General features: G+C 36.3%; 2 protein-coding genes across 2 annotated transcripts; one reads left to right on the top strand and one right to left on the bottom strand.

Moving 5' to 3' along the window:
* Positions 1-1,007: 1,007 nt before the first annotated feature.
* Positions 1,008-19,347, bottom strand: LOC147522107 (myosin-6-like). The gene is made up of 39 exons (XM_086591018.1): positions 19,196-19,347; positions 18,040-18,168; positions 16,848-16,991; positions 16,397-16,542; positions 16,154-16,310; positions 15,262-15,320; positions 15,007-15,166; positions 14,236-14,385; positions 13,929-14,065; positions 13,672-13,818; positions 13,454-13,555; positions 12,492-12,549; positions 12,282-12,383; positions 12,117-12,154; positions 11,896-12,022; positions 11,623-11,793; positions 11,375-11,506; positions 11,089-11,198; positions 10,938-10,998; positions 10,392-10,569; positions 10,045-10,250; positions 9,678-9,797; positions 7,778-7,876; positions 6,591-6,803; positions 6,354-6,493; positions 5,912-6,026; positions 5,768-5,809; positions 5,579-5,662; positions 5,314-5,484; positions 4,518-4,673; positions 4,230-4,418; positions 3,492-3,623; positions 3,345-3,415; positions 3,156-3,255; positions 3,012-3,068; positions 2,035-2,091; positions 1,782-1,862; positions 1,633-1,715; positions 1,008-1,556 (listed from the first exon to the last, which is right to left on the bottom strand). The coding sequence occupies exons 1-39, from the start codon at positions 19,205-19,207 to the stop codon at positions 1,442-1,444; spliced, it is 4,551 nt and encodes a 1,516-aa protein (XP_086447144.1). The 5' UTR covers positions 19,208-19,347; the 3' UTR covers positions 1,008-1,441.
* Positions 19,348-23,526: 4,179 nt separating this feature from the next.
* Positions 23,527-23,901, top strand: LOC147522106 (uncharacterized). The gene has a single exon (XM_086567189.1). It carries the CDS (start codon positions 23,527-23,529, stop codon positions 23,899-23,901), a length of 375 nt encoding a protein of 124 aa, XP_086423315.1.
* Positions 23,902-24,323: the final 422 nt, after the last annotated feature.

Below are 24,323 nucleotides of genomic sequence, written 5' to 3'. Positions count from 1 at the left end.
CTTTTCGATTTCTAAACCGTTCCACGTACAAATCCCACTTACAAATAAGTTTTTGTAACTTTATCGAAAAGAAATATCATAGATTGAAAGTGAAATTGGAGAAAAGGGGTAAAAATAGGAGCGAAGAAAATGAGTTCCACCGGAGTTTGCAGCCATAATTAAGACCTCTCTCTTTTCGAATTTGTTTGGATTTGTTTAGATTTAGTTACCAAATTAAATTACTATGACAGCTATTTTCAGTAACAAAGAAACAAAACAGTATTAAGTCCACGTTATGTAATCTCAATCACAATGTAAATCTAACGAGATTGGGTGCGCCCACACAAGTTGTTTTGTGCGGGTACCCTATCTGAATCCGGACTCTTTATATTAAGTGTGATACCCTTTTATTGGCAATGATACATGCAGGAGTTATATAAACATAAGACCTTTAGAGACATACTGATATGAGGTTGTGCTATTCTCAAATGCTAAGATTAGAACTCAAAATTAGACCCTTTTATTGCTATTTTTCTCAAGGGAGGGGTTCTAGAAACATTTTATCTTGACACGTAAACAAATTCAAAATCGTTAAGACATTTATAAGTTTTAGATTAGGCTAATTTTTTATAGATATGATCTCTTAACTATTATAAACATTGTCACAAATAATCAAAAAAATTAAAAAATTCCAAACTTGCCAAATGTAGTTAACAATTTACAAATTTTGGCTAATTATAAACCGTTCATTTTCACCATTTTAGATACTATATTTGACAAGTTTAGAACTTTTTGATTATTTGTGACAATGTTTAGAATAATTATGAGATTATATCTATAAAAAATTAGCCTAATCCAAAACTTATAAATGTCCTGACGATTTTGAGTTTGTTTACGTGTCAACATAAAATATGTCCCTAGAACTCCTCCCTTTTCTCAAACTTCTTGCCTTCTCGGCAAGAATAGTTTTCCAAATTCTATGCATAGAAGATAATGATTTCTATAAACAATATAACAAATATGATACATTTCTTTTCCAAGCCTCACTGTTGAATTTCATTGAATTTCATTTTCTGATGTCTACAATAGTGTACATCAAGTAAAACCAAAATAATAAAGAATTACATATTGCTTTTTCTATTTTCCGTAACTGTACAAAAGAAAAATGGGGGCACTATGAAAATACAAAACAAGAAACACTCTGTGGGAGGGATCAAACTTCCCTGTCCCTGTCTTTGGCTACTACCTGAACTTAAGGACTCGACAAAACTTTACAAATCTAAATGGAAAGAATAACTTTACAGCCCCCGGCATGTATAGATAACAGAAGAACCAGACGGTAGGAAAAGAGGTGGTACAATTACATCACAATGACATCTGATGACGGTACAGAGTTGAAAGTGTCAAAGTTGAAAGTACAGAGTCCACTGCAAAAGGCCTGTATGCTTAATTTAACGCAACCTCACTCCTGTAAAAATTGGAAGGCTGGGTTTTCGAGCAACTCTGTTGCAGGTTTGACATCAGAGAAGTCCTTTTCTTTCAAGGAAGTGGATATGTCGTCAGCAGAAAAGGGGATACTGCAATTTAAGCCACTAATTAGAAGAGGTCCAACAGTTCATTAATGGTCTACGTAGGGAGAGGTAAGAACATAACCTAGGATTGTCATCCAACAAAAAGGAGCTGCTCTCGGCATTGTTCGAGTCCTCTGTCATTAGTACTCTCATATTGGAGATAACCTGTGGAGAAAATAAAGTTACAAAAGCTCATGTAAAGATGAGAAGACATTCGAGATTGAAACTAACATCCTGGGAAACACTTCGAGTGTTGTAATTATCATCCCAGTAAAGTGTGCATATCCTGTAAAGCTGTTGGACACTCAAGATCTGTACCCAAAAAAGCAAACTTGAGTGTCAAAAAAAAAAAAAACAGAAATCAACAAAACAAATAGCAGATGCCGAACAAGGATGAGTAGTATGACAGGGAGATGGTGTGGGGTGTGTATGCACATGTGAGAGAAAAAAAAATAAAAAAATAGAGAGAGAGCAAGAGAGTTACAGGGCACAGATCATTGATAATTTCGTCATACGAGATTCTTGACTTCTGGTGAATAACCTGGAGATAAATAAACCAAGAGGAAATATCATACTGGGTGTCAAGTCATGGCTATAAACTGCTCATGCATCACATATTCTATAACAATGCCTTTTCAAAAAGGGGAAAAATAAGAGAAAAGAGGGAAAGGTCATTAAAAAAGCTATTTATCGACGGAACAGTAAGACTTTGTTCTGATTTTCCACAAGTGTAAATGTTGTTTACTTTTCTGTGTTATCCACTTGTCTGATCCATTTGAAAACTACAATCCATAGTATCAAGTGAAAAGAAATATATATAGACACCAGCTCAAATGCAGGCATTTATCATATCAAAAACAAATAATCACCAAATTAGAAAGTGAAAAAATTGTCTCCTCCCACATCCTTGCTGACACAGCAGCATATAAAAGAGAGGGTACACAAAGCACAGTGAAAATTTCGATGAGCTAAGAAGATAGTAAAGCAAGAGTTACCTAACAGCTTGAAAGGAAAGATTCTTGATTATATCATTAGATGTTATCTCTACTTCAAACAGTTGGGGTTTTATCTGTGATGTTGAACTTTGAATTTAAATCTTGATAACTTTAATGAGATCTTAGCCAGAAATATTGTTTATATCTATTTGTATATAGTTCATAAACAAGCTCAACGTGTCACTAGCAAGGAAAAACTTGTAGCCATTTAACTTAGCTTGATTTAGTACCTTCATTCTATGACATGATGCTTCCCATTTTCTTGATTTAATTATATGTTTTCTATAACTTCTCAAGCATGTTTTTTACTCTCTGAAACTCGCCTTGAGCATAAATGAGGCACTCAGCCATGAGGGGCTCAAAAACATGCATTGTAAACATTGGATAGAAACAATAATGACACAACCATATTCACCTACTTTTATTTTGTTAGAGAATTTTTCAAGGTGATGCAGGTTGGACATACCAAGAATCCGACGGCTTGCCTAATGTGCTTGAGTTCATCCCAAGAGGAGCCTGCATACTGTAATTGTTGACAAATATAGAGCTTAGACAAAGAGACCTGACAAACACAACGTAGAATGTCTAGAAAAATATGCAAGTGAAGTACCTCTTCTTTAGATTGGCAACACCACAGCTCCAATTCAGCCAAACCAGATTTTACATATTCCCCATTGCTAAATGTACAACACTCGCGACGTAGGAGAAGACTGCAGCGGCAAAAAAATAGCTTTGCTCATCTATATCCAAATATTCCAAGAAAACTGGACAAAAGATTGCGAGTAGAAAAGATTATTACCTGTTGAAGAGTTGTACATTGATATAGGAAAATATCTGAGTGAAGATCTTCCGAATGAGAACTGGAGGCACCTGAAAAAAGCACCAAATTTAAGCCTCTCATAGTGCACAAGTTAAATGCAAAAGTCCATTCAACCAAAGTTCATACAAAATTTTGCTGCAAAGTACTGAGAAGCGACTTGAGGCTCTCAATGATGGTACGCCAGTGACTAGTTGGAGAACTGTTTCCAAAGGACCTCCCAGATCCTCTCAATGCACTTCCCTTTGAAGTCCTTGGAGCCTAAATTTCCAGTGAAACATGTTAGCAGCAGAACAAGGTCACAAATTTAAGAAATAATGGACAGTTCGCCAATTGACATTTATGGCTTTTCTTTAATCAATAAAAACGAATTTCAAAGATGATGAATTTATAATATAAAAAATAAAATAAATAAATAATAATAATAAGGTTGGCACCTTTTAGCCCACTCATCAGATCCAGTTCAAGTTGTTGGAGCATACAACATAATTATACACTACTATCAGCTCATCATACGTCTTCAACATTTACTACCAAGAGAAGTTTCTTAAGTTCCATTCACAAAGAGTTGAGATAGCAGCATAAATAATGAAGTGACATCTCTAAAAGAGAGCTTTCAGATATTGAAATTCATTATGAATAAATAACATTCTTCTTTCTAGTCTTTGATCTTCCTCTGTTTTCCATTTTATTAGTTAGTAGGTAATAGGTGTGACACTAAAAAAATTAAATCCGCCGACAAAAGGTTCAAAATATTGGCATTATCTTCAGTGGTTGAAATTTTGTAGATTGTGGTACTTTTATGGCTGTGACACTAAAAACGAGAAAGGCCAACAGCTCAATAAAACAAGTAGAAGTTGACAATACCTGGATACACGAGGAAAGTGACGGTGTTAATTCTTTCTTCAAGTTGTCTCGGATGATTCCATAAATCTTCTCTACATATGCTGTGAGCTGCTCCTTGAAAAGCAGCGCGGGATACTTTGCCTCAACTTGGCGTACAATGTCTACTCCAGTAAAAGAAAGGTTGGCTGAAGAAGGAGAGGAGCGGAATCCCTAACAAGAATCAGCCAAATGGTAATACTTTAGCCAGTGTCGATGATATCAAAGATTCACATAAAAAAATATAAAGAACAGAACTTAACAAAATTTTACTTGGGTCATCCTTCCAAATAATGATGTTGCTTGTGGAGGTTTCCGACTTGGAGTTGAACCAGTGGTTCCAGAGGCTCTTAAACTCTTTTGTAACAAGAATAGCAGTGCAGAAGTATTTGAAAGCCAGTAAGCCATATGATCATTGTTTTCCTGATTCTGCAGAGAAGAGGACATTCCTCAAAATTCAACAGTGCTATATATGTATATCTTTTTTCTTTGATCTGTAAAATTCAACTCACTTTAATGATAAAAATTATGGTATTACAAGCTATGCAATGCCCAAGAAGTTCCCCTCTTCTGGGTTGCAATCCCTTTTACTAGTTTATAGTACAAGGTTATCACATTCACAATTATATAAAAAGTTCTGGTAGGTCACCCCTTTGAACGTGGGTTAGCACATGCTCAATCATGCACTCCTCTTTAATCCCTTCCATTACAAAATTACAATTTACAAGTACAATAGAGTACTTCCCACCGACCATATAATAAAATGGAGAGTAGATACCGCGCCTTTAAACTTAAAGAATGACTCATTCCTGATGTTTGTTTCTCAAAATGGATAGCATAATAATTCTGATAAGTTTGAAGTTTATACAAATATTATAATATGTTGAGAGTTTGGAGTGAATAAACAGTTACTAGGAGTCCACCAAAAAGTTGTTATTCAGCCAGCTAGGATCTAACCTAAGCTTGCCTGAGTTTGGTGTAATTAATTTTTTTAAGTCAATGTGTATACAGTCAATTACTTCTTTAGTGTAATTACATTATTTTCTTTGTGTAATGAAAATCGACTAACCTCAATCGCAGAACCAATCATCTGAATAAGGCGATCAAACACACTAGTTTTTTCAGCTTCAAATGATTTCCAGTAAAGAAGACACTTATAAATAGTAAATGCTGCAACCGGCTTCCCTTGACTGAAACCAATATCTTGCATAACACATTTGATAAGAGCATCAACATTTTCCTGTGGCAAGATATATCACCCAAGGTCATAAAAGATTAACAAGATACAACTTAATCACTACTGGAATCAGATTCCTATGATAGTCTTCACATACATGCTGTCTCTCAACATGGGATCTCCTCAACATATTTTCAGATTCAGACCCATACTTGTTAGCAGGAGTTGCACTCTGTGGTTCCTGCAGAAACAGCTCTTTATCAACAGAAATACAAAAATATATAAAAAATACAAAAATATGTCCTCATCAGAATGGATCCAAAAGAAAAATATAGTTTACACTTACACTGGCTATCTCGTTGACATCATGGTGCCCATTTGCCAAATTCTGCAAGTCCATATAAAAAGATTTTTTGATCAGCCATATAAAGCGATTAGTCCTGAAAAATTTTACAAATTGGAAGTTGCAAGTCTAGACATGCATATAAACCTTGGCAGTCGGAATTGCTAAATGTTCTGACATTCGCTTTACAGGTGTGGTTAACAAAGCCTGTTTTCTGAGAATTTGATTCTCAGATTCCATGTCCAAAAGCTTCTCGTCCAGGCTACAAAAAAACAAAGAAGAAAACGAGTATAACTTAAATAGATAATCTAAACAATGATTACGTTCAAGAATGGACACAAAGGCATAATGACCATAAGTTGGCCAAGAAATTAAAATAATCTAGTCATTAACTCATTATGATTTCCAATTTAAATATATATATATATATATATATATATATATATAGTCTTTCCCAAGAAATTAAAATAAAATTAAAATGATTTCCAATTTAAATATATATATATATATATATATATATATATATAGTCTTTCCAAATTAAAAGAATAGTCATTGTGCAAAAAAGACTAAAATAGCAAATATATCCACCTCTGCATATCGGTCTTTAGCTGAATTATTTTTGATTCTGCATCCAAAGCCTGCTTTAACCTTTCTTCACAAAGTTTATTTGTTTCCTCATATTTCCGCTCTGTCTCGTCAACTTTCTTTTCCAGTGAACCTACCAAATCCTGCAATAAGTTGGAAGAAATCCTGATCAGTAACAAAGAAAACAGACAACCATTTCTTCCATCATTACTCTGCTGCTATATGCAAGAGTGATCCTACCTTGAGCTTTTCATTTTCAACAGTAAGCTTATCCAGCATCGCAGTATCAATGACAGGAATCTCCTGAATGACAGGGACTTGCTCTACTAGGCTTTTTGCAGCCTCACGTTCCGTTGCCAGCAGTGCTTTAGTTTCTTTGCATTGAATTTGCATGTCTTGCAAAGCAGATTGCAGTTTTGCGTTTTCTTGTATTTTTGCTTCCTCCATGTCAGACTACAACAGGAAAACGAGGAAAAGTACATCCGTGAGAACCTTCTCTATGTGTTTTTCCTTCTAATTTTTTTCCACTTCCTATTTAAGAAATGATGTAAAAAGGTTTTCCCTTTATCGTAAAACCTTATTCACAACTCATCTCTTGTACCTTTAGCCAAAAAGAAAAGGGGAAAAAGAAAACTAAATCTGTCGATATGTCACCCACATAATACCCTAGCAAAAGAGTATGAAGGACAACTTGTTTTTACCTCTTTTTTTTTTTTTTTTTGATAGATAAAGTATAGTGTAATTATATATTGAAAAGATAAATGATGAGATATCCTATAGTACAAACTACAAATAACTAATGTGTTATTTTTTGTGTGAGACATGGACTGTGCCTTCTTGTACGGCTTCTCATTCAACTCGCCTCTTTTTCTCAAGTGTTTTTCAACAGTTTTTATGTTTACCTTTCCAAGGAAAGCCAAATTTTCTTTTCCCACAATCTGCATATGGCTAAAGTTGCACTTAAATACCCAGTCTGAAGATGAGTCCTTGAACAATATAGCAGTTCCTTCCAACATCATATCTTTTACTTTTCTTATTGAGCAATTTCTACTCTTGCGAACTAGCACTACATCTACAAGTGCTTAACAAGTCACACAAAGAATAAATGCCAGTAGTTTCCAGAGGAGTGCTCTCTCACAACTCACAAGTGACATCTTCAAAAGATAACCAAACTGGTAACGCCATGAACAAGCAATGGTTAAGCATAATCCTGGCTTACGACTTTCCCATACATGCTTACCAAGTCGAAATGTTAAATGTTTTTCAACTTGATAAACAGTAAAAATAATCCTTTAAACATATTTAAAATTAAAAATAAAAAATAAAAAGACAATAAGAATAGCCATGTCTGTACGTACAAAGCACTGATTACTTTGAACATGTATATATGCTAACCAAGTCAAGTTACTAAGTCAAAAGTACCATACCCTCATCCGTTTCTCCAGCTGTAATCTCCATGTAAGTTCTTCAACTTGCTTTTCCAGCTTATTTTTAGCTGCCTGAAGAGCACCTGTTTCCCTTGCAGCCTGGAGTAAGAAGGGAGAAATCAGATAGACACAAAAGAGTAACCACAAAACAGTTACAAAATAATACGTAATAGGGAATGATATTGTAACAACAAGAAGCATGACACACTCAGCGGGAGATTCGGAGATTCAACATCTTTCTTCGTCGGGCATATTGAGATTCCATAACCATAGACCTGGTTAAGCGTCGAGAACTTTTCGGCTTTTCTTTTGGACTAATTGCCAGCAATCCATATATATTAATTAGGGCATCTCCAATGGAATACATCCCACCTAGGTTCCACATAGACTTTTACACCTGTAATCTCACCTTACCGTATAGTGCTAGATTTACACCCTAAGCGATCAGCCAATGGAGAGGGATATCAGTTTGTAAATTAAGTTCTTGTGCGTTATATAAAGCAACGTACCAGTGTGTTTCTAGTCTGAACGTCATTAGAAATGACATACCATCACTAAACAGAGTACAACTTCCCTCCAGTTTAAAAAGTCAATCACGTGGGTTGTCACTTTCTGTTTCTTTTGTGTAGCAATAATGATATTTGGGATTCTTGTCTTGCAGTCCGATGTGACCTTTTAATGTACACAGCAGGAACGTCATTTCGAAAAGCGTGTGAATTGTTTCAACACTCGTACGTGAGACCAAATGACGTCCGTCTCTTTTAAGTGGTGCGCCTCCCGGGTGCAAATTTCCCAACGAGTTTAGCAACTGTTAGCTAACATATACGGACTCCACTGGAAGTTTCTTTTTTATGTTTGAGGTGTAAAATTTACATACTATACACTTTACACCTCCCATTGGAGATGCTCTTAGGAAAGTTGGGAACTGATAAATCAAGTATGTAAAATTCCTTAGTTGCAGGATCCTAGTATAGAAGGTGCCGCACCCGCTCCGGAACCTCGATTCCGCACTTCCCACCAACAAAATCGGTTCTGTTTCACAGCTCATTATTGAATATTCAATTATTAAAAATTAACCTTTTCACTCACATAATGTGTTAATGAATTAAAACTGATGTAGGTGACATTCTACATTACTATAAATGAAGCCCGCATATATCATGGGTTAATTTGTTGTGACTGAAAAAAAAAATAGAAATCTTTTTAGTATACTTGAAAAGTAGATGTAATGTCGATACGGCTTCTCTGTTTTCTTCATAAGAAAGCTAACAATTCATTCACTAGTTTTACTACAATGTGTAACTATAGAAATATAAATCAATTAATCATCCTTAAGAAAAGGATATAGAACTCATATCAACAATGAACTCCATTCCCTATTTATCAACAATATATAGAAGGTATATTCTATGCCACTATGGTAACCATTTCTATTTATATCTTATTTTTTTATTATACACATTAGACGCTCCCAATTCTATGTCTTTTTTAAAACACCCGCTTCCCCGCATCCGCACTCGCTTCGTGCAACAAAGTAAAATTGCTAAGCTACTAGATGTTGAAGGGAAAACGTCTTAGCAAATATGTGGACTACGTAATAGAAAACATAGTTCAACAACTGGATTATCAATCAAATGGAAAATTCTCAAAGAAACCAGAGCTCAGTTCACATTGTTGGTTCACCAATGCGTACAACTCTGTATATATAACCCTATGTATTTGTATATGATACCCGCATACAAACTTGACAGGTGATATATATGAATACAAAACCCATAAAAAAACTCAACTCATTTGAACATTTCTAACTTTGTCAAAGTAATAAAACTATGGATAATAAGAAAAAACCAAAGAGCTGAGAACATTTGAGTAATTTGCAAAGTAAGAGAGAAAAGCTTACCAGTTTAAGTTGTCGTAGTTCTTTTCGAGCAACTCTTCCTCTCCATGCACATTGCACGGTAATTGCCGCCTTCTTTATTCTCAAAAAGTGTAAACGGGCCAAGTATCTGCGCCATTGACTCTATAATACAGAATAAAAACTGTTTAGAAACTTGAGTTGAAAATTAGAGTAGAAGAGTGAATATCTAAACCTTCAATAAAATTCAGGAGATGTTTGAAATAGGAAAAGACCACAAACTAGCCACATGGATCCATCAAAAGAAACAGATAGGAGATTACACTTTTGTCCAGACTTACAAAAAAACAGGATGTTTAAATAACGAGCCATTCCAAAGACCAATAACCCAATGAGTGGAAGACTATCTCACCTGAATTATAATTGCAGCTCTTGTCTGCCGTCTAAAACGAAGGTCATTACGAGCAGTCATTACACGCATTCCTGTTTGAATAGTGACTGCTGAAAAGAGAAGTGTTCTGTAAGTTTTCCGCAAGTGGTACATGCGCCAGTATTTCTGAATCTTCAGACAACCAGTTTCGCGCCTCATCCTTTCATAAAGCTGCCGAGTGAGTTGTCCTGCAACAAGAAGTGGATAAGTACATGAACGTAGAAATAGATATAGCAAGGAGCTTATCAGGATGCTATCAATCAGCGCACAAATCAGCACATAACCCAAAAACAATAACTCCTTGCAGATACATTTAGAGAATCCTATACCTCTGCACACTGCTTGAATCTGTATCGCAGACATTCTTAATAAGATGAAACTTCTGCGACCCAAGTAAGACCGAGTTTTCCTTTGGATAATGCTAGCTGATCTACCAAGAACCTCAATCCTTCGGGCATCCAATTCAGCCATCTGGCCAGCCCTAAGAAACACCTTTGTTTTACCTATCTACAAGATGAAACGGGGTCAGCTAGAATACTTCTTCACTTTTTCAAACACAAAAATTAGTGCTGGGTCAGCTAGCTAGAATATTTGTTCAAAGAAAAACTACTGCTCTCAACAGTTCGATCGAACATTTTGTATTTTAAGTATTTAAACCTAATTGGAAAATAATATATCCTCAGGGATGAAATGAGAAATCCAATATTTTCCAAATCGGTGCATCATTTTATATTTTATGTAGTAATTGCTGTGATATCTTTCTTGCAATTTGCACTTGGAATAGAAGAAATAAACTGATGTTCAAATAAAGCAAATGATTTAAAGAGAAGAAAAAAGAGAATTACTCTAATCTCCTTTTACTGAAAATGTCATACCTGATAACCTTTAAGATTCGCCCTCTCTAGCAGCATATTGGACGCAGTAATCTCGTCATTGCTATCATGAATAGGGGAGGGACAATTCATCTTCTTAGAACGAACTTAACAAAACATCTCTCAAGTGACAAAAAAGGAAAACTTGACTCACCTCCCACCCAACACATCAGGAGCAAGGATGCCAAAACGGTCAACAAATTCACCAAATGTTCTCCTAGTAGGATATCCAGCACAGCTTATTCTAATTGCCTCCATGACTCCCTGAAGAAGAAAACCATAAGGCCAATTTGTGGAATAATGAACTTGCATTCAATAACACTATCTAACAAGAATAGTAACTAAGAAGTGCATCCACAACAAACTTAAATAATAACCGTACTGACTATACAATATAGTTACAAGTTTAAAAATAACCCAGAATCATAAAATTTTCTTACCCCACAACGAAGTTGCTGTAGAACATTCTTATTTTCAAAGATTGCCGGCTTAAGCAGGTTATTTGGTTTTACACATCGAATGTAATGCGGCTCAGTGGAACTCAAAGTTTCAAGCAAAGCTTGCAATTGTTGCTGCATTTATAAGTGAACAGTATCAAACAAAATTTGAAACTTAGAAAATATATAGAACATGTATTAGAAAAGGTATAGAACATGTACAATATAAAATAGGGAATAGCCAAAGATACCTTAAAGCGTGAACCTATGGATGAAAACTTTGATGACTTGGATGAGTCCTCAGATAGAGGTGGGAACAAGCCAGCAACGAAGGAACACATTGAAGCAGTTAAGAGTGCTTGGTGCTCAGCAACTACATAGTCTTTGTTCTTGTCAAGAAATAACTCAGTTTGGTATGTAACCTGACAAATAAATGACATAACTTTGATGAAAATAGACGAAAGCTCATCTCACTTGCCAGGCATAGAACAAGGAAGACCAACATAACTTAAAAAAATACTTACGTCACCAGCATAATGGCATATAGTGAAGTCGGTACGGGACAGTTTTGGCTTGCTGAAGCGTTTATTGCCATTGAATGTCTGGTACAGCTTTTGAGCAAATGTTTCATGCGTTGATCTTGGAAACATACTGCAAAACACAAACCTCAAACAATTGATATCTTGAAGCCGCTAGCCCTAACAGGACACAAAAAATATCATTGTGAAGATAACACCGTGCATACCAAGCCTCGTCAAGAAGAGCAACGATACCACCAGGTTTCTAGTATAGTAAAATAAAAATTAAAACAGATTAGAGCTTCAACCTTTAAAATGAAAATATCCATAATACCTAACACCAGAAAGATATGTGCCAAGATGAATGAAATTAAGTTGCTGGTAGCACAAACCTTCTCAATGAGATCTAGAACATCTTGATTATCAATGAACTCGATATAACTCCAATCGATTTCTTCCTTTGTATATTCTTCTTGCTCCATTTTGAAAACATGCTGTCAAACAAGATATAATAACACAGCAAAAGTCTGGTAAGTTATGTACACAGTGTATTACTACTGACAATGCCAATCTCCAACTTAAAAAAGTTATCAAGCATGAACCTGATTAAAATGTTGCTGAAGTTTCTCATTTGTCAAATTGATGCAAAATTGCTCAAAGCTGGAAGATACCCACCAAACGTTCAGAATCCAATATAAAAATTACTGCCAAATATTTATTATCCAAACTGCGGGCACATACTTCATAGTTCATACAAACAATTCAAACCATGGGAATCTCCCTTTAAGATTAGTTCAAAGGAAATTCATTTAGGGTTACCAGGAAAACTCCAACTAACCCTTTTTAAGTACAGGCATATCAGATTCCTGTTAAAACCATCCGATTAATCCTCATACTGATCAAACAAAGATTTTATTCTTCAGTTAATTGAAATAATATTTTAACAACATTTAATCTCCAGGTTTTTTCCAAAGACGCTGGAGATGTTTACAGCCATTGTTACATTGCAAGTTCAAAAAAAGAGTGCAAGTACAAAAATTGTACCCCTATACTCTCAACAACTCTTGGACAACTCATCCGTGTATCACGTAAAGTCGTAAACGCATGGTTTAAAGGCCATAACAGACACCCTATTTTACTTGTCAGACCACCTTACTCACACTCCACCCACGTAAGGAATACTTTACGCAGGTACACAATTCATCATAAAATCAGATTTTCACTTTTCACATTCTGTTCGCAACCAAAGAAAAACAAACAAATGTTATATCCAAAATACGTCCCAATGTGTTTTAAATCTATATATCACAAATATTTGTATTTCCGGTTATTGGTCAGGCAATTCAGGTATATACTTCATTCAAGGTCTTAACAATATAGAAAATAGAGCTTTAACCTGCAGTATCCTTGGGTTTTTATCATCTATCAAGAATTATGAGAAGCCCATCAAGTGAACCAAAACCACCAAATTCGCAATTACATCAACAACCACAGGATTTCAAGCAGTTAACTGCAAGAAATAACCTCTACAATCAATGAACTCAAAAGCGTACCGGTTAAGCACCTGTTTGTCTTGAAACTTTCAAATCCATATATATCCAGCACGCCGATCAACAACTTCGAATCAGGATCTTGACCAATTGAAGAATTGATTTTGTTAACAAGCCTGCCAGGAATATATTGATTTATATTATGTCTAGCCTCTTAACTGAACAAATAATCTACAAAACAACTAAACCTGAACCTCTCCTACAAAAAGCCCAACAGAGGATCAGAACCTACCAGTCAAATAGCCTTGAATATACAATTTTAGCTAAAGCATCTCTACTGACAGCTGCAGAGTCCGGATCAAGCCATTTAGTTATGGTCTCATCACGAGTTACAATCACACGTTTGCATAATGAGTCTTCAAGAGCCTTCACATCACACCTACAGAAACATTAGGAAATTAAATTTAATTATCATGAAACATCATCCAGCAGTAAGTCATCAGTAACAAAATAAAGGGGACATGAGGCAAATCATGGATTGGGCATTACAAGAGCAGCTCAGCAGCAGTTCTTAGATGAAAATGAGATTTTTCATCTTTCGGTTCAGATGAGTCCATTTCAGTTCCCTTCATAAATTCAATGTTCCCTAGATGGAGAATTGCAGCCACAACTCTGAATATAGCATCCTGAAATTAAAGAACGAAAGAGAAGAACAAATCAGAAGACACCCTTAATAACAATGGGTCGTGGCACCTAAATACTTCAAATAGGAGCCTTTGTCCTGGGGTGTTGCCTTCTTTGAGGAACATAACATATAAGTTAGAACTATCTCCCTTGGAGACTTAGGAATAATAACCTGCTCGTCTGAACTAATTCCAACAACATCCATCGCCCTCCTAGTTGCGAGGTATTCCTCAGAATCATTTACCCCATCCAGTTGATAGCAATTTGATTGATTCAGATAATGAAAATCTCTTGGATTTACCAATTTGTACCTTTCGACAACCTGACAGCAAGAAAATAAAAGTTGATTAAAAATCACAGATTGCTACAACATACAGCTGAGCTTCATAATACTACATCAATGTTATTAAAAAAATCTTATCCCAACTCTTCCAAATTTGCATCACAAATCTTGCGCTTGCATTTAATTTTGTCAACAACAGTACAACAATCTCTTACCATACTGAGAAACTAATATTATGTTGTTTTGTTGCGTGTATTGACTAAGTTAGAGTGGTGGCACATAGGTATGTTTCACCAGGCTAAGCATAAAGGTCTGGACTAACGCAACAGCTGAAGATTATGTGCTTCCATTTTACATTGCAACTGAATGTGCTTAACCAACCCTTGAAAGTGGTAAGACTAAAGTTGTTTTATGTGTAATAATCAATTAGGGCAAAAAACATATGCTGTTTCTAGAGTCAACTATAATGGCGATCTCCATAGTTAATTAGGGGATAAAACCAGACGTTGCTTCAGAGGAATATATCAAGGAGGACCATGAGATTACCACTCTCTTAAGATATTTTCCAAAGCTGGAAGTCATCTGAAGTTGAGCAATAAGGTGCTTAAAACTAAATTCAAATTCAAGAATTCAAAAAAAAAAAAAAAAATCAGGACCGACCTTTGATGGTGCAGCACAAAGCATGTAGAAACAGTGATAATTTCTCTCAGGATCAGACACTTGACAAACACGAGATCTTTCTAGCAAGTATGTTCTGATAGCAGCTCCTGATATCCTCCCCCTTCCATCAAATTGGAGCTCCACAAACTTACCAAAACGACTGTAATGTCGAGATATTAGATTCAGCCCACACATTATGTTCATCTAAAAATTTACATAGCAGGAAATTACTAAAAGAACGAAAATTCTACAAACCTTGAGTTATTGTTTCTGACAGTCTTTGCATTACCAAATGCTTCTAAAACAGGATTTGACTGCAAATAGAAAATAAAATGGACCAGACAATGTCAATACTGTTGCTAAGGGTTTTGCAATTTTCATGTTGGCTTTCATAGTTTTCAGAATTTGTTGCCGCCCCCAAAGATTGTGCTGTATACCTCATACAATAAGTAAGGAAGTATTTATCTTGTTATTGATTTTGCATTATATTGGTAATCTGGATACCCCAAGCAAACTTATGATCAGAAGTCTAACTAGTCGCAATTTGGAATTGGTGGTCTTTTTAACTAGTCAAAGTAGGTGGTAGTTAAAAGCGTCCCCTCACACAACATGGAGTACTTATGTAAGACATCCAAAAATAATAAAACAAATATTAACTAGGGTTAGTTGATTCAGTGAAATCAGAACTCAAAAATGCTGACTTACCATGGATTATGGAGAACTTGGTAACAACCAAAATACAAGTCATGATAACTTGATAAGCTCCAACTTTCTAGTACTAAGATTGTTATGAAATTATATATGTACTGATTGTCTATTGGTTGTTCTAACCTAAAGTGCTTAACTTTTTTGGATCAACATCCACCCCTTTGCAAAAGATAAATAGATGCCTGATCATATTCCCAAGGGAATTTTTGCACCTCATGGAAGGAGCGGGCATTCCAAGACTTTGTACTCAACATGGACTAATGGTATCTTAATCCTTAGGAAAGTTGAGTTCTAATTTCTATAACAGGGATTCTTTGATCTGCTACATTGGAGATACCTTCTCCATGTCTTGCTAAGAGTGTAAGCACCATTACTTGTCCTTCTAATTTGTTTGCTGTATTATTAGTTTCCCTGATGATAAAAAAAAATAGAGTTTTACCTCTAGTACTTTCTGCTCCACACTCCGCCCCTCGGCTGCAGCTTTTCCACCCATGTAAGCAAGATAACGCATTAGCATTTTTGTGCTTTCTGTTTTACCTGCTCCACTCTCTCCACTTACTAGAATTGACTGGCTTGTACCGCCATTCATCATCAATCTGCACAAACAATACGATGATGTCTTCACAAGTGTAGTTCTTATAGTTCCAATAGTTTATTGATATGATATTTTCTTCATCAATACCTGTATGCAGCATCAGCAACGGCAAAAGGATGTGGACTTAGCTCGCCAAAGGCAGCACCTTTATATTGTTCCATCATGTGTGTATCATATAGATGAGGTAATCTTCTAAAAGGGTTTACAGCAATCAATATACTTCCCGTATAAGTCTGTAGACACAACAACAGATCAGCTTTACCGTGAAAGATGTTAGTGCCTTAGTGCCACTAGAAAAACAATTAAAATGTCCAAACAAATGAAGGAACGCTAGTCAAATTGAGAATCATTAACAACAAATCACGGAAAGAAACATTTGGTGAAAGCTTATTCCATATCCACTAATAATTAATCAGGGGAAACTTCACTGATGTAATGGCATTTAGAACCAGTATACAGTAATGAAAGTGTAAGATTTATTGTTAAGAGATCAACCTATGAAACATAATCAAACTACGCCCCATGTTTATATACTTACATATATTTCATTGATATCATATCTAGATTTTATGTTCTGCAGAACTCCAGGTTCGTGTAAATAAGCCAGCTTTGTCATGTCATCAACGCCACATTGTGGTGCCTCAGCATCTTTAGGATAGACAGAGGACACATTAGTGGTGATCTGCAATGTAAACAAAGACCATAACTTTCATTGACCCATGTAACCAAATCTTGATTTTTAATTTAGCCAGTGAAATGAAAATTAGCTGCAAAGACGTCATGAGGAAACAGTCAACAAATTTGCAATATTTTCCATGCACCAAAAAACGGCACCACATTCCAAAAACAGAAAGACTCAAAAGAAAAAGCAAAAGCAAAAAAATAATACGTGATTGTACCAAGGAAAACAAAGGTACTGGTGACACTATTGCAGAAGATTTAGCGTCTCCAATCACCTATGGGTATCCCTACAGAGTATCCACAAGGGAAAATGTCTAGTCTCAATAGCTTGCAAATTAGTTTCGATTTCTTTATTCATATGACATGTTGTATCTCATTTTATTAATTAATAATTTTTCTGGATTTTTCAGTGATTTTTTTAGAAACCGAGACTTCTGTGTTATGTCTCAATGGCCTTTGGGGTTCACCTTAAGCCTCCTACGCCTCAAGGCTCTCATGCACTTTTTAAACATTGACTGTTATTACATATGACTCGGTGAAGCCATTAATAACCAATTATCAAATTATGAACTTAATATCTTCAAAATTAAAGTTTATTCTAGTTAAGTTGATATGAAGCTTTGAGATGGAAGAAAAAATTACTCAAAAATTTCATGAATTTAAACTCACGAAAACCAACAAACAACCAGAAGGGCCAAACAAGGAAAGTGGGAATTTACTAAATATCAAGTGATTAACAAATTAATTAGGAAAAAAAATGTAAATACCAGGTAAGACAGAAAATGCGACATGATGACAGCTTCAACATAGAAAAAATGAAACAAGAAGAAAGTGTGACAAATGAAAAAGCGTAAAATTAGCCAAAACTCGTACAATTGATAAAATTTAACATTTCTATATGGTAAAACCTATTATACTATTGTCGGATTTTGAACCCAGGTCCACAGTAACAAATCCCATAGACTCTACCAACTAAGCCAGCTAGCACACTAAACAACAACGCCATTAGCAAAATAAACAAACAACAAAAACAGTAAAATAGCACGTACTGTTTTCCCTGATGTACAGCTTATCTTAACTTCGTCACCATTTACTTCTAGAACTTCCCCATCTATCCAAGCATCATCGGAGTCCTCCACCCAAACAAAAGTCCCTACCATAATATTGACGGAAGTAGCCTGCAATGACAACAGAATAAGTAGTTTTCTCTAGATAAAAACAATTAAGCATACATATTTTTTTTCTTTATGCCAACTGAATACAGTTAAGCATAGAAAGATTTTGTTGTGTCACAGGAATGAGTTATGGAAGATATGTGACAGATAACTAAGTTCACACAATTCAAGTAGAATAGCTCCATAAATCTAGAATGTGTCATTTAGATGATCGCAAGTCACTAATCTGATTAATAAAGGTCTACCAAATGCAAGTTGTACATTCCTGGACTCTCCATATATGCTTACTGCTATTTTTTAACTGATATGTAAAAGGCTTGGAAGTTCTTTGGTTTTATGTTCATTTTAGTGAAGCCTTGTCAAAGAAGTTCAATAGGATTGGAAATTCAAATGCTGAGCTGAGAAACCACAAGCTTCTTTACTATTCAGATAGAACTGATTGTAAAAGCTCATAATACAAGATAATTGCAAAAGTTTCTTTATCTTTCTTTTAACGTTCAATGCTACACTTTTTGTCGAGAATGTAAATCAATGGATAAAGATATGATAACACAAACCCATGTCACTATCAAATACAAATTCAAGTGTCAAATGAACCCGATTGAGTTCTAATTTCTAAGGAACAGTTGCAACAACCCCCCCAAACACCCCGTTTCTTTCTATATTTTATCTGATGTAAACCCTAATTTTTTCCTATATAACGATGTGTAAGAAAAGGCCAAAACCCTCAATGCCGTATTCTTTTCTCTCCAAACTTTCTTCTTCATTAGCAATACTATAATTCTACTGACGCAAAATCAGAACATCATAAATCGATAAATATCAGCAAAATCGACTTATCTACTACTGATTCTACTCTAAAACAAATCAAACTTCCACAAAATCTAGCAATGCAGAGCTAAACAGAGCTAATCAGCATTCATTACATAAAAACTAATCAATATAACACAAGATCAATACACAGTGCAAAATAACAATCATTCAATACAGATCAAGCTAATAAACTCAATTAAGTTGCTTAATTTTTCACCTGATTTGCCATTTCAATACACCAGAGTAGTAACACTAGTAACCAAAACCAAAACCACCTCCTTTTCCAATACTTTCAATTCAAAAAAAAAAAAAAAAAAAAAAAAAAAATGAAGAGATGGAATAAAACCACTAATGGCAAAACCTTTTAACAGTGTACAGCCATTAGGGCTTCCATCTCAAACTCCCACAAATCGAAAAAGACAAAAAAAAATTTGAAACTGAAACAAAATTTGAAGAAAATGGACAAGGCCTAGATTTAAGATGGGAAATTTTTTCGGGTCGTTGTCGGCGGAGATCGAGTTTGAAGGTGAGTTGAGAGAGAAGGCTTTTTTAGTGACTAAAAAAAATGAGATCATAATAATAATAATAACAATATATAATAATTTTGTGTTTAGGACCAGATGTTTTTACCATTTAGGTAAACATTTTACTTAAATGGTAAAATAAATTTTACTGTTTTGTTTGTTTTAGGTAACATATATATTCTTGTTATAGCAACATTTCTAGTTAGAAACTGAAAGTGTGTTATTTTTCTGGGTCCATTGGTGGGGTGAGATTAATATTTTTTTTGTTTATTTCAATTTGAACTTTTAATTGGGAAAAGAAAGTGTGAAACCGCATTGAGTCCAACTCCAGCTCTTGCTATGGAGTCACTGGGGCCAAATCTTTATTCCCGCAATTTGAGCAAATTTCGATCCCATGTTACGAAAGAATCTTTCTTTTCAACAGTGGTCATCACGCGTTTTCTTGGGTACATCTTTGAAATTGTGTATGGTGATTGCTTGAGTTTTTACTCATTCATAAGGAGACGATCTTGTGTTTTCTTGATAAGGAATTTTTAGCCTGAGCAACTACACTCAATTACTCAATTACAGAAACAGATTTGGGTGGGAAAGTTGTGAGTTGTGACATGGAAAGAAAAACGACTAGCTGTAGCAAGCTAACAAATCCGCAAGGTTTTAGTTTTTAATTAGACCAAAGAAAGGTAGTCAACAGCGACATCAAGGATTTCGTACCCACTAATGCCATGACACTGTCTATTTCATTAATCTCTTGGGACGAGTTAGCTTAAGATACAATATAGTTTGCCATTTTCTATTCATCACTTGGAATTGAATTGAAGCTAATACATGCTTTTCATGAATATTATACTTCTTGCGACAACTTCTCTTTCTCCAGTACAAGCAACCGCACGACTCTCAACAACAAACATGAACGCGAAATACTACACTTCCTCATCATTTGAGAGTTGAGACACCAAGGCTTATTATTAAGTGGAATGATGCTATATTATATATTTCAAAATATATATGCTATGAACTTTATTCATGTAAAGAAAATTTCCAATCTGATAAATACAACTTTTCTTGGGAGAACGTACTTTATTGTACAACTCTCTGGTCTTTATAAATGCTGCTACTAAACCATAAACTAAATTTGCTTTCCTTCATAAGTCGTGCCAAATTGCCAATTAGCGGGTGCAACATTGTTGGACTGCACCATCCTACCATCACTGGTGGTCACTTGGAAAGATAAGCTTTGCCCTGCCAATTGGCTGCTTGTTTGCCAATTTTGTCCCCAGTTCCTAGTTCCTAGACATTTTTATCCAGCCTGTTCTGGAACCTTTTATCTTGAACATTATTTATTTTATTTATTATCTTATTTTTTAAGTGAAAATTTTATTGATACTGATAAGAAATTTTATAAATAATTAGGACAAACGTGCAACAAGCTGCATCGCAAATCCTTTCTGAATAGCAAATCATATTATTCGAAAAACAAACTCGTTAGAACCAAATTGTCATAACGCTTCGTCTATAACTTTTCAAGTCTCTCGGTAGTTCTCAATGACGGCGGTTGTTCCAAGAAACCGAAAACGTCGAAATTAAACGTAATTAAACAATGCTGGTTAGCCGTGCAAACTTCTTCATGCTTCTCCATCTTCCCTGTCTTGCTCTCTTAGCTGTTTCTCCCACCTCAAAGACTCCATTCTCAAGCCCTACCAACGGAGAGGCTCTAGTTACATCAACACATGCATGTCTCCCCTCAAACCAACTGTATATCAATACATCCGGAGGCCGAAGTGTAGATCTTTCCTTATTTGGATCAGTAAGAAAATTCACGAAAGCATCCTTCTTCACTTGTACCACAGCCCTCCAAAATGCATCACATAACATATCTCTGACATGATCATGTCTGTATTTGAAACCTGGAGCCTCATTTTTATTTTTATTTTATTTTTCAATAATCGACTTCCTTCTATTTCCTTAAAATCTCATAAGAGGAGTTACAGACTCAAAAACCCAATTTGGAGGAGGTCCAATTCCTGCATATCTTGCTGCCCATCTGGCCAGTTCATGGACATCTCCATTGGTGTTACGTCTTATCCAAAAGAATTCAGTATTTGACTCATTATTTATATTACAAACTTGAAATAAATCTAAGATTTTCTTCACATGTTCCTCTACTTGCCAGCCTAAGCTTTCCTCATTCCTTGCAAGCACTTCCATTAACCCACGATTATCTCCCAAGACTATAGAGGGCCCCCGGCTTTAGCTCGAATTAGAAGCGGTGGGACGCTCCATAACATTCGCCTATATATAGTCTGTTTGGCAATTGAATTTCATGTATGCTGCTCCAAGTAATTTACCATATGGACTTCTGCATATTGTGGCTGACACCCCCTTATTCTCACATCTGTTAAAAGCACCATCAAAAGAGATGAGGTTCCTTGTCACACCCCGATTTTTCGTAGAATCTGAATCGACAACAAATTGATATTTACTCTATTTCCACGTCATCCAAATCCTACAAATCCCGAGGCGTGAACCGAGATCATACCTTTCTGATAAACATGCATTTAATTATAGCAAAAAAATAAATATTGGAATAAGAATACTTGCATAAATCCAAAATGAATAACCTCCAAATTACAATCATCCTAATATGTCGAGGAACGTCAAACCGAAATAAATATAAACGAGAATGTCCCAACTTATTAACTCAAAATCCAACATATATACAATCAAAACGGTATGATCTCTAAAGAAAAACAACTCCTAAGCAAAGCCAGCTACTCCAACTGTAGATCCACGATTTTCCAACTCAAACAAGCCATTACCATCTTTTTGCGGTTCTTATGGCGGTCTAGGTTCCATAAGGAACATACCCCCGAATGCAAAGCAAACTGGGATCAGCATTAAAAATGCTGGTGTGAGTGCCCTAAATGTAATGCTCATAATAGTTCATAACAATACACATTGTCACCATGAAGTTACGTATACCACGTCTACGTTAGAGACATCAATCCCTTATCACCAACTGACAATTAGTTTCTCTTAACGTGTAACAATCTATGTAGCACATACCAATATAATATATAAAATTTAATATAACATTGTAACTAATGTGGTGGCAGGGTAAAAGCCCAAGGAGATCAGCGGGCTGATACGCCCAAGTCAACATATGGAACATAGCCGCGGTTCACAGGATCAAAGCAAGGATAGTGGGTCGCGGTACGAAAACCCTATGCGTGGAAAGATAAGAACCGCGAGATTAGGGGACAGATGGAAGGCTAGGATGGAGGGAGGGCGGGATATAAAGGAAAAGAAGAGAGAGAGAAAAAGTAGGGGGGATTCATTAGTAAAGGAGAGAAAGACCTAGAAAGAGAGAGGGGCAGCCAAGATATAGAGAGAGTGAATAGTGCTGGGAAGGGGAATAGTGGTGAAAAAGAGTGAATAGTGATTGTATTAGAGCTAGGAGTACGGTGAAACATTTGGTGCCGTCTGTGGGGACGATAACATAGAAATGGCAACGAAAAAGGCAGTGGGTAGACCCAAGAAAGTAGGGGTTCATAAACCGATGCTGGAAGCAGTAATTGAGGAAGGGGAAGAACGAGAAGAGGGCCGAGCAGCGGAAGAAATGCGACTGATGCGAGAAGAGATCGAGAGGCTAAGGGAGGAAAACGAGGAGTTGAGAAGAGAAAGAGAGAGGGCGGAGGAAGAAATCGGGGAAGAGCCAAGTGAGGGGTCGGAGAGCGAGAAAGCGGGGGACGAGGAGGAGCATGGACCGACTCTGGTGGAAAACCCAGTGGCGGGGTTAACAGTGGAGCAAGTCCAGGAAATGATAAACAATGACCGAGGGGCGAAACTTCAGCAGACGAATACTCAGGTAGGCGCAGCCAGCCAGGTGGTGGCTGGATTGAATCGCAACCCATTGGCGGATGCGATATGGACTTCAGAGGTACTGAAGCGGTTCAACCAACCAAGGTTCGAAATATACGATGGAACAGGGGACCCAGCAGATCACATTCACCACTTTAGACAATAGATGTCACTCTGGAAAGAGTTGCGGTATGATGGGTTGCGGTGCATGATTTTTCCGGCTAGCTTGAAGGGAGGAGCTTCAGACTGGTATTACAGGTTGTCGTCGAAGAGTATAACTAATTTTCAGGAGTTGGAGCAGGCGTTCATAAATTATTTTATACATCAGAAGAGGCGGGTTGTGGACATCGCAACCTTATTTAATGTAAGACAAAGGTCTGCGGAATCGGTCAGGGAGTATCTGTGCCGCTTCAAGGCCGAGACCTTGAAGGTGGAGAATTTGGATGAAAGGACGGCAATGATAGCATTTGAAAGGGGTATGCGGCCTGGAACGGGGGTCCATCAGTCCGTGGCAAAGAATGAGATGGCGACCTTGCATTAGTTATATCCGCGGGTAGAGAAATATATCAGATATGAGGACACCATGCAGAAAGATTCTAAGAGTGGGGGTAAAGACAGTGTCATCGGTAGAGAAAGGGGGGGATCGCAGAAAGACAGAGGCAGCAGACAAAAGTAGCAAGCGGTATCGCGGCTAGTCATCGCGTCCGGAAAGGAGTAGAGAGGTAGCGTGGAAAGAATAGAGAGAAAGGAAGCCATACCGCGAGCTAGAACACATGCCTTTAAACAGGCCATTGAATGAGATATTATTGTTGATCAAAAACATGCAAGGGTACGAGGGACCCCAGACCGTCCCCACCGAAATGCCAAACAAGTCGTACTGTGCATACCACCAAGTATGCAACCATGAGACTAATGATTGCTACGCGTTGAAATGGTTGGTCCAGAGGTTGGTAGAAAAGGAAA

This window comes from Coptis chinensis, chromosome 1, assembly GCF_015680905.1.
Source record: "Coptis chinensis isolate HL-2020 chromosome 1, ASM1568090v1, whole genome shotgun sequence".
NCBI lineage: Eukaryota > Viridiplantae > Streptophyta > Magnoliopsida > Ranunculales > Ranunculaceae > Coptis > Coptis chinensis.
Note: the sequence above shows the minus strand (reverse complement) of the source record. Positions and strands in the feature narration are given on the sequence as shown.

Coding starts and splice junctions, on each gene's coding strand:
- LOC147522107 (XM_086591018.1), bottom strand. Junction 15,167..15,261: donor GTCAGAAACAATAACTCAAG/GTTTGTAGAATT, acceptor TCGACATTACAG/TCGTTTTGGTAAGTTTGTGG. Junction 10,570..10,937: donor CGAATCTTAAAGGTTATCAG/GTATGACATTTT, acceptor TTCATCTTGTAG/ATAGGTAAAACAAAGGTGTT.
- LOC147522106 (XM_086567189.1), top strand. CDS start 23,527: ATGTCACTCTGGAAAGAGTTGCGGTATGATGGGTTGCGGTGCATGATT.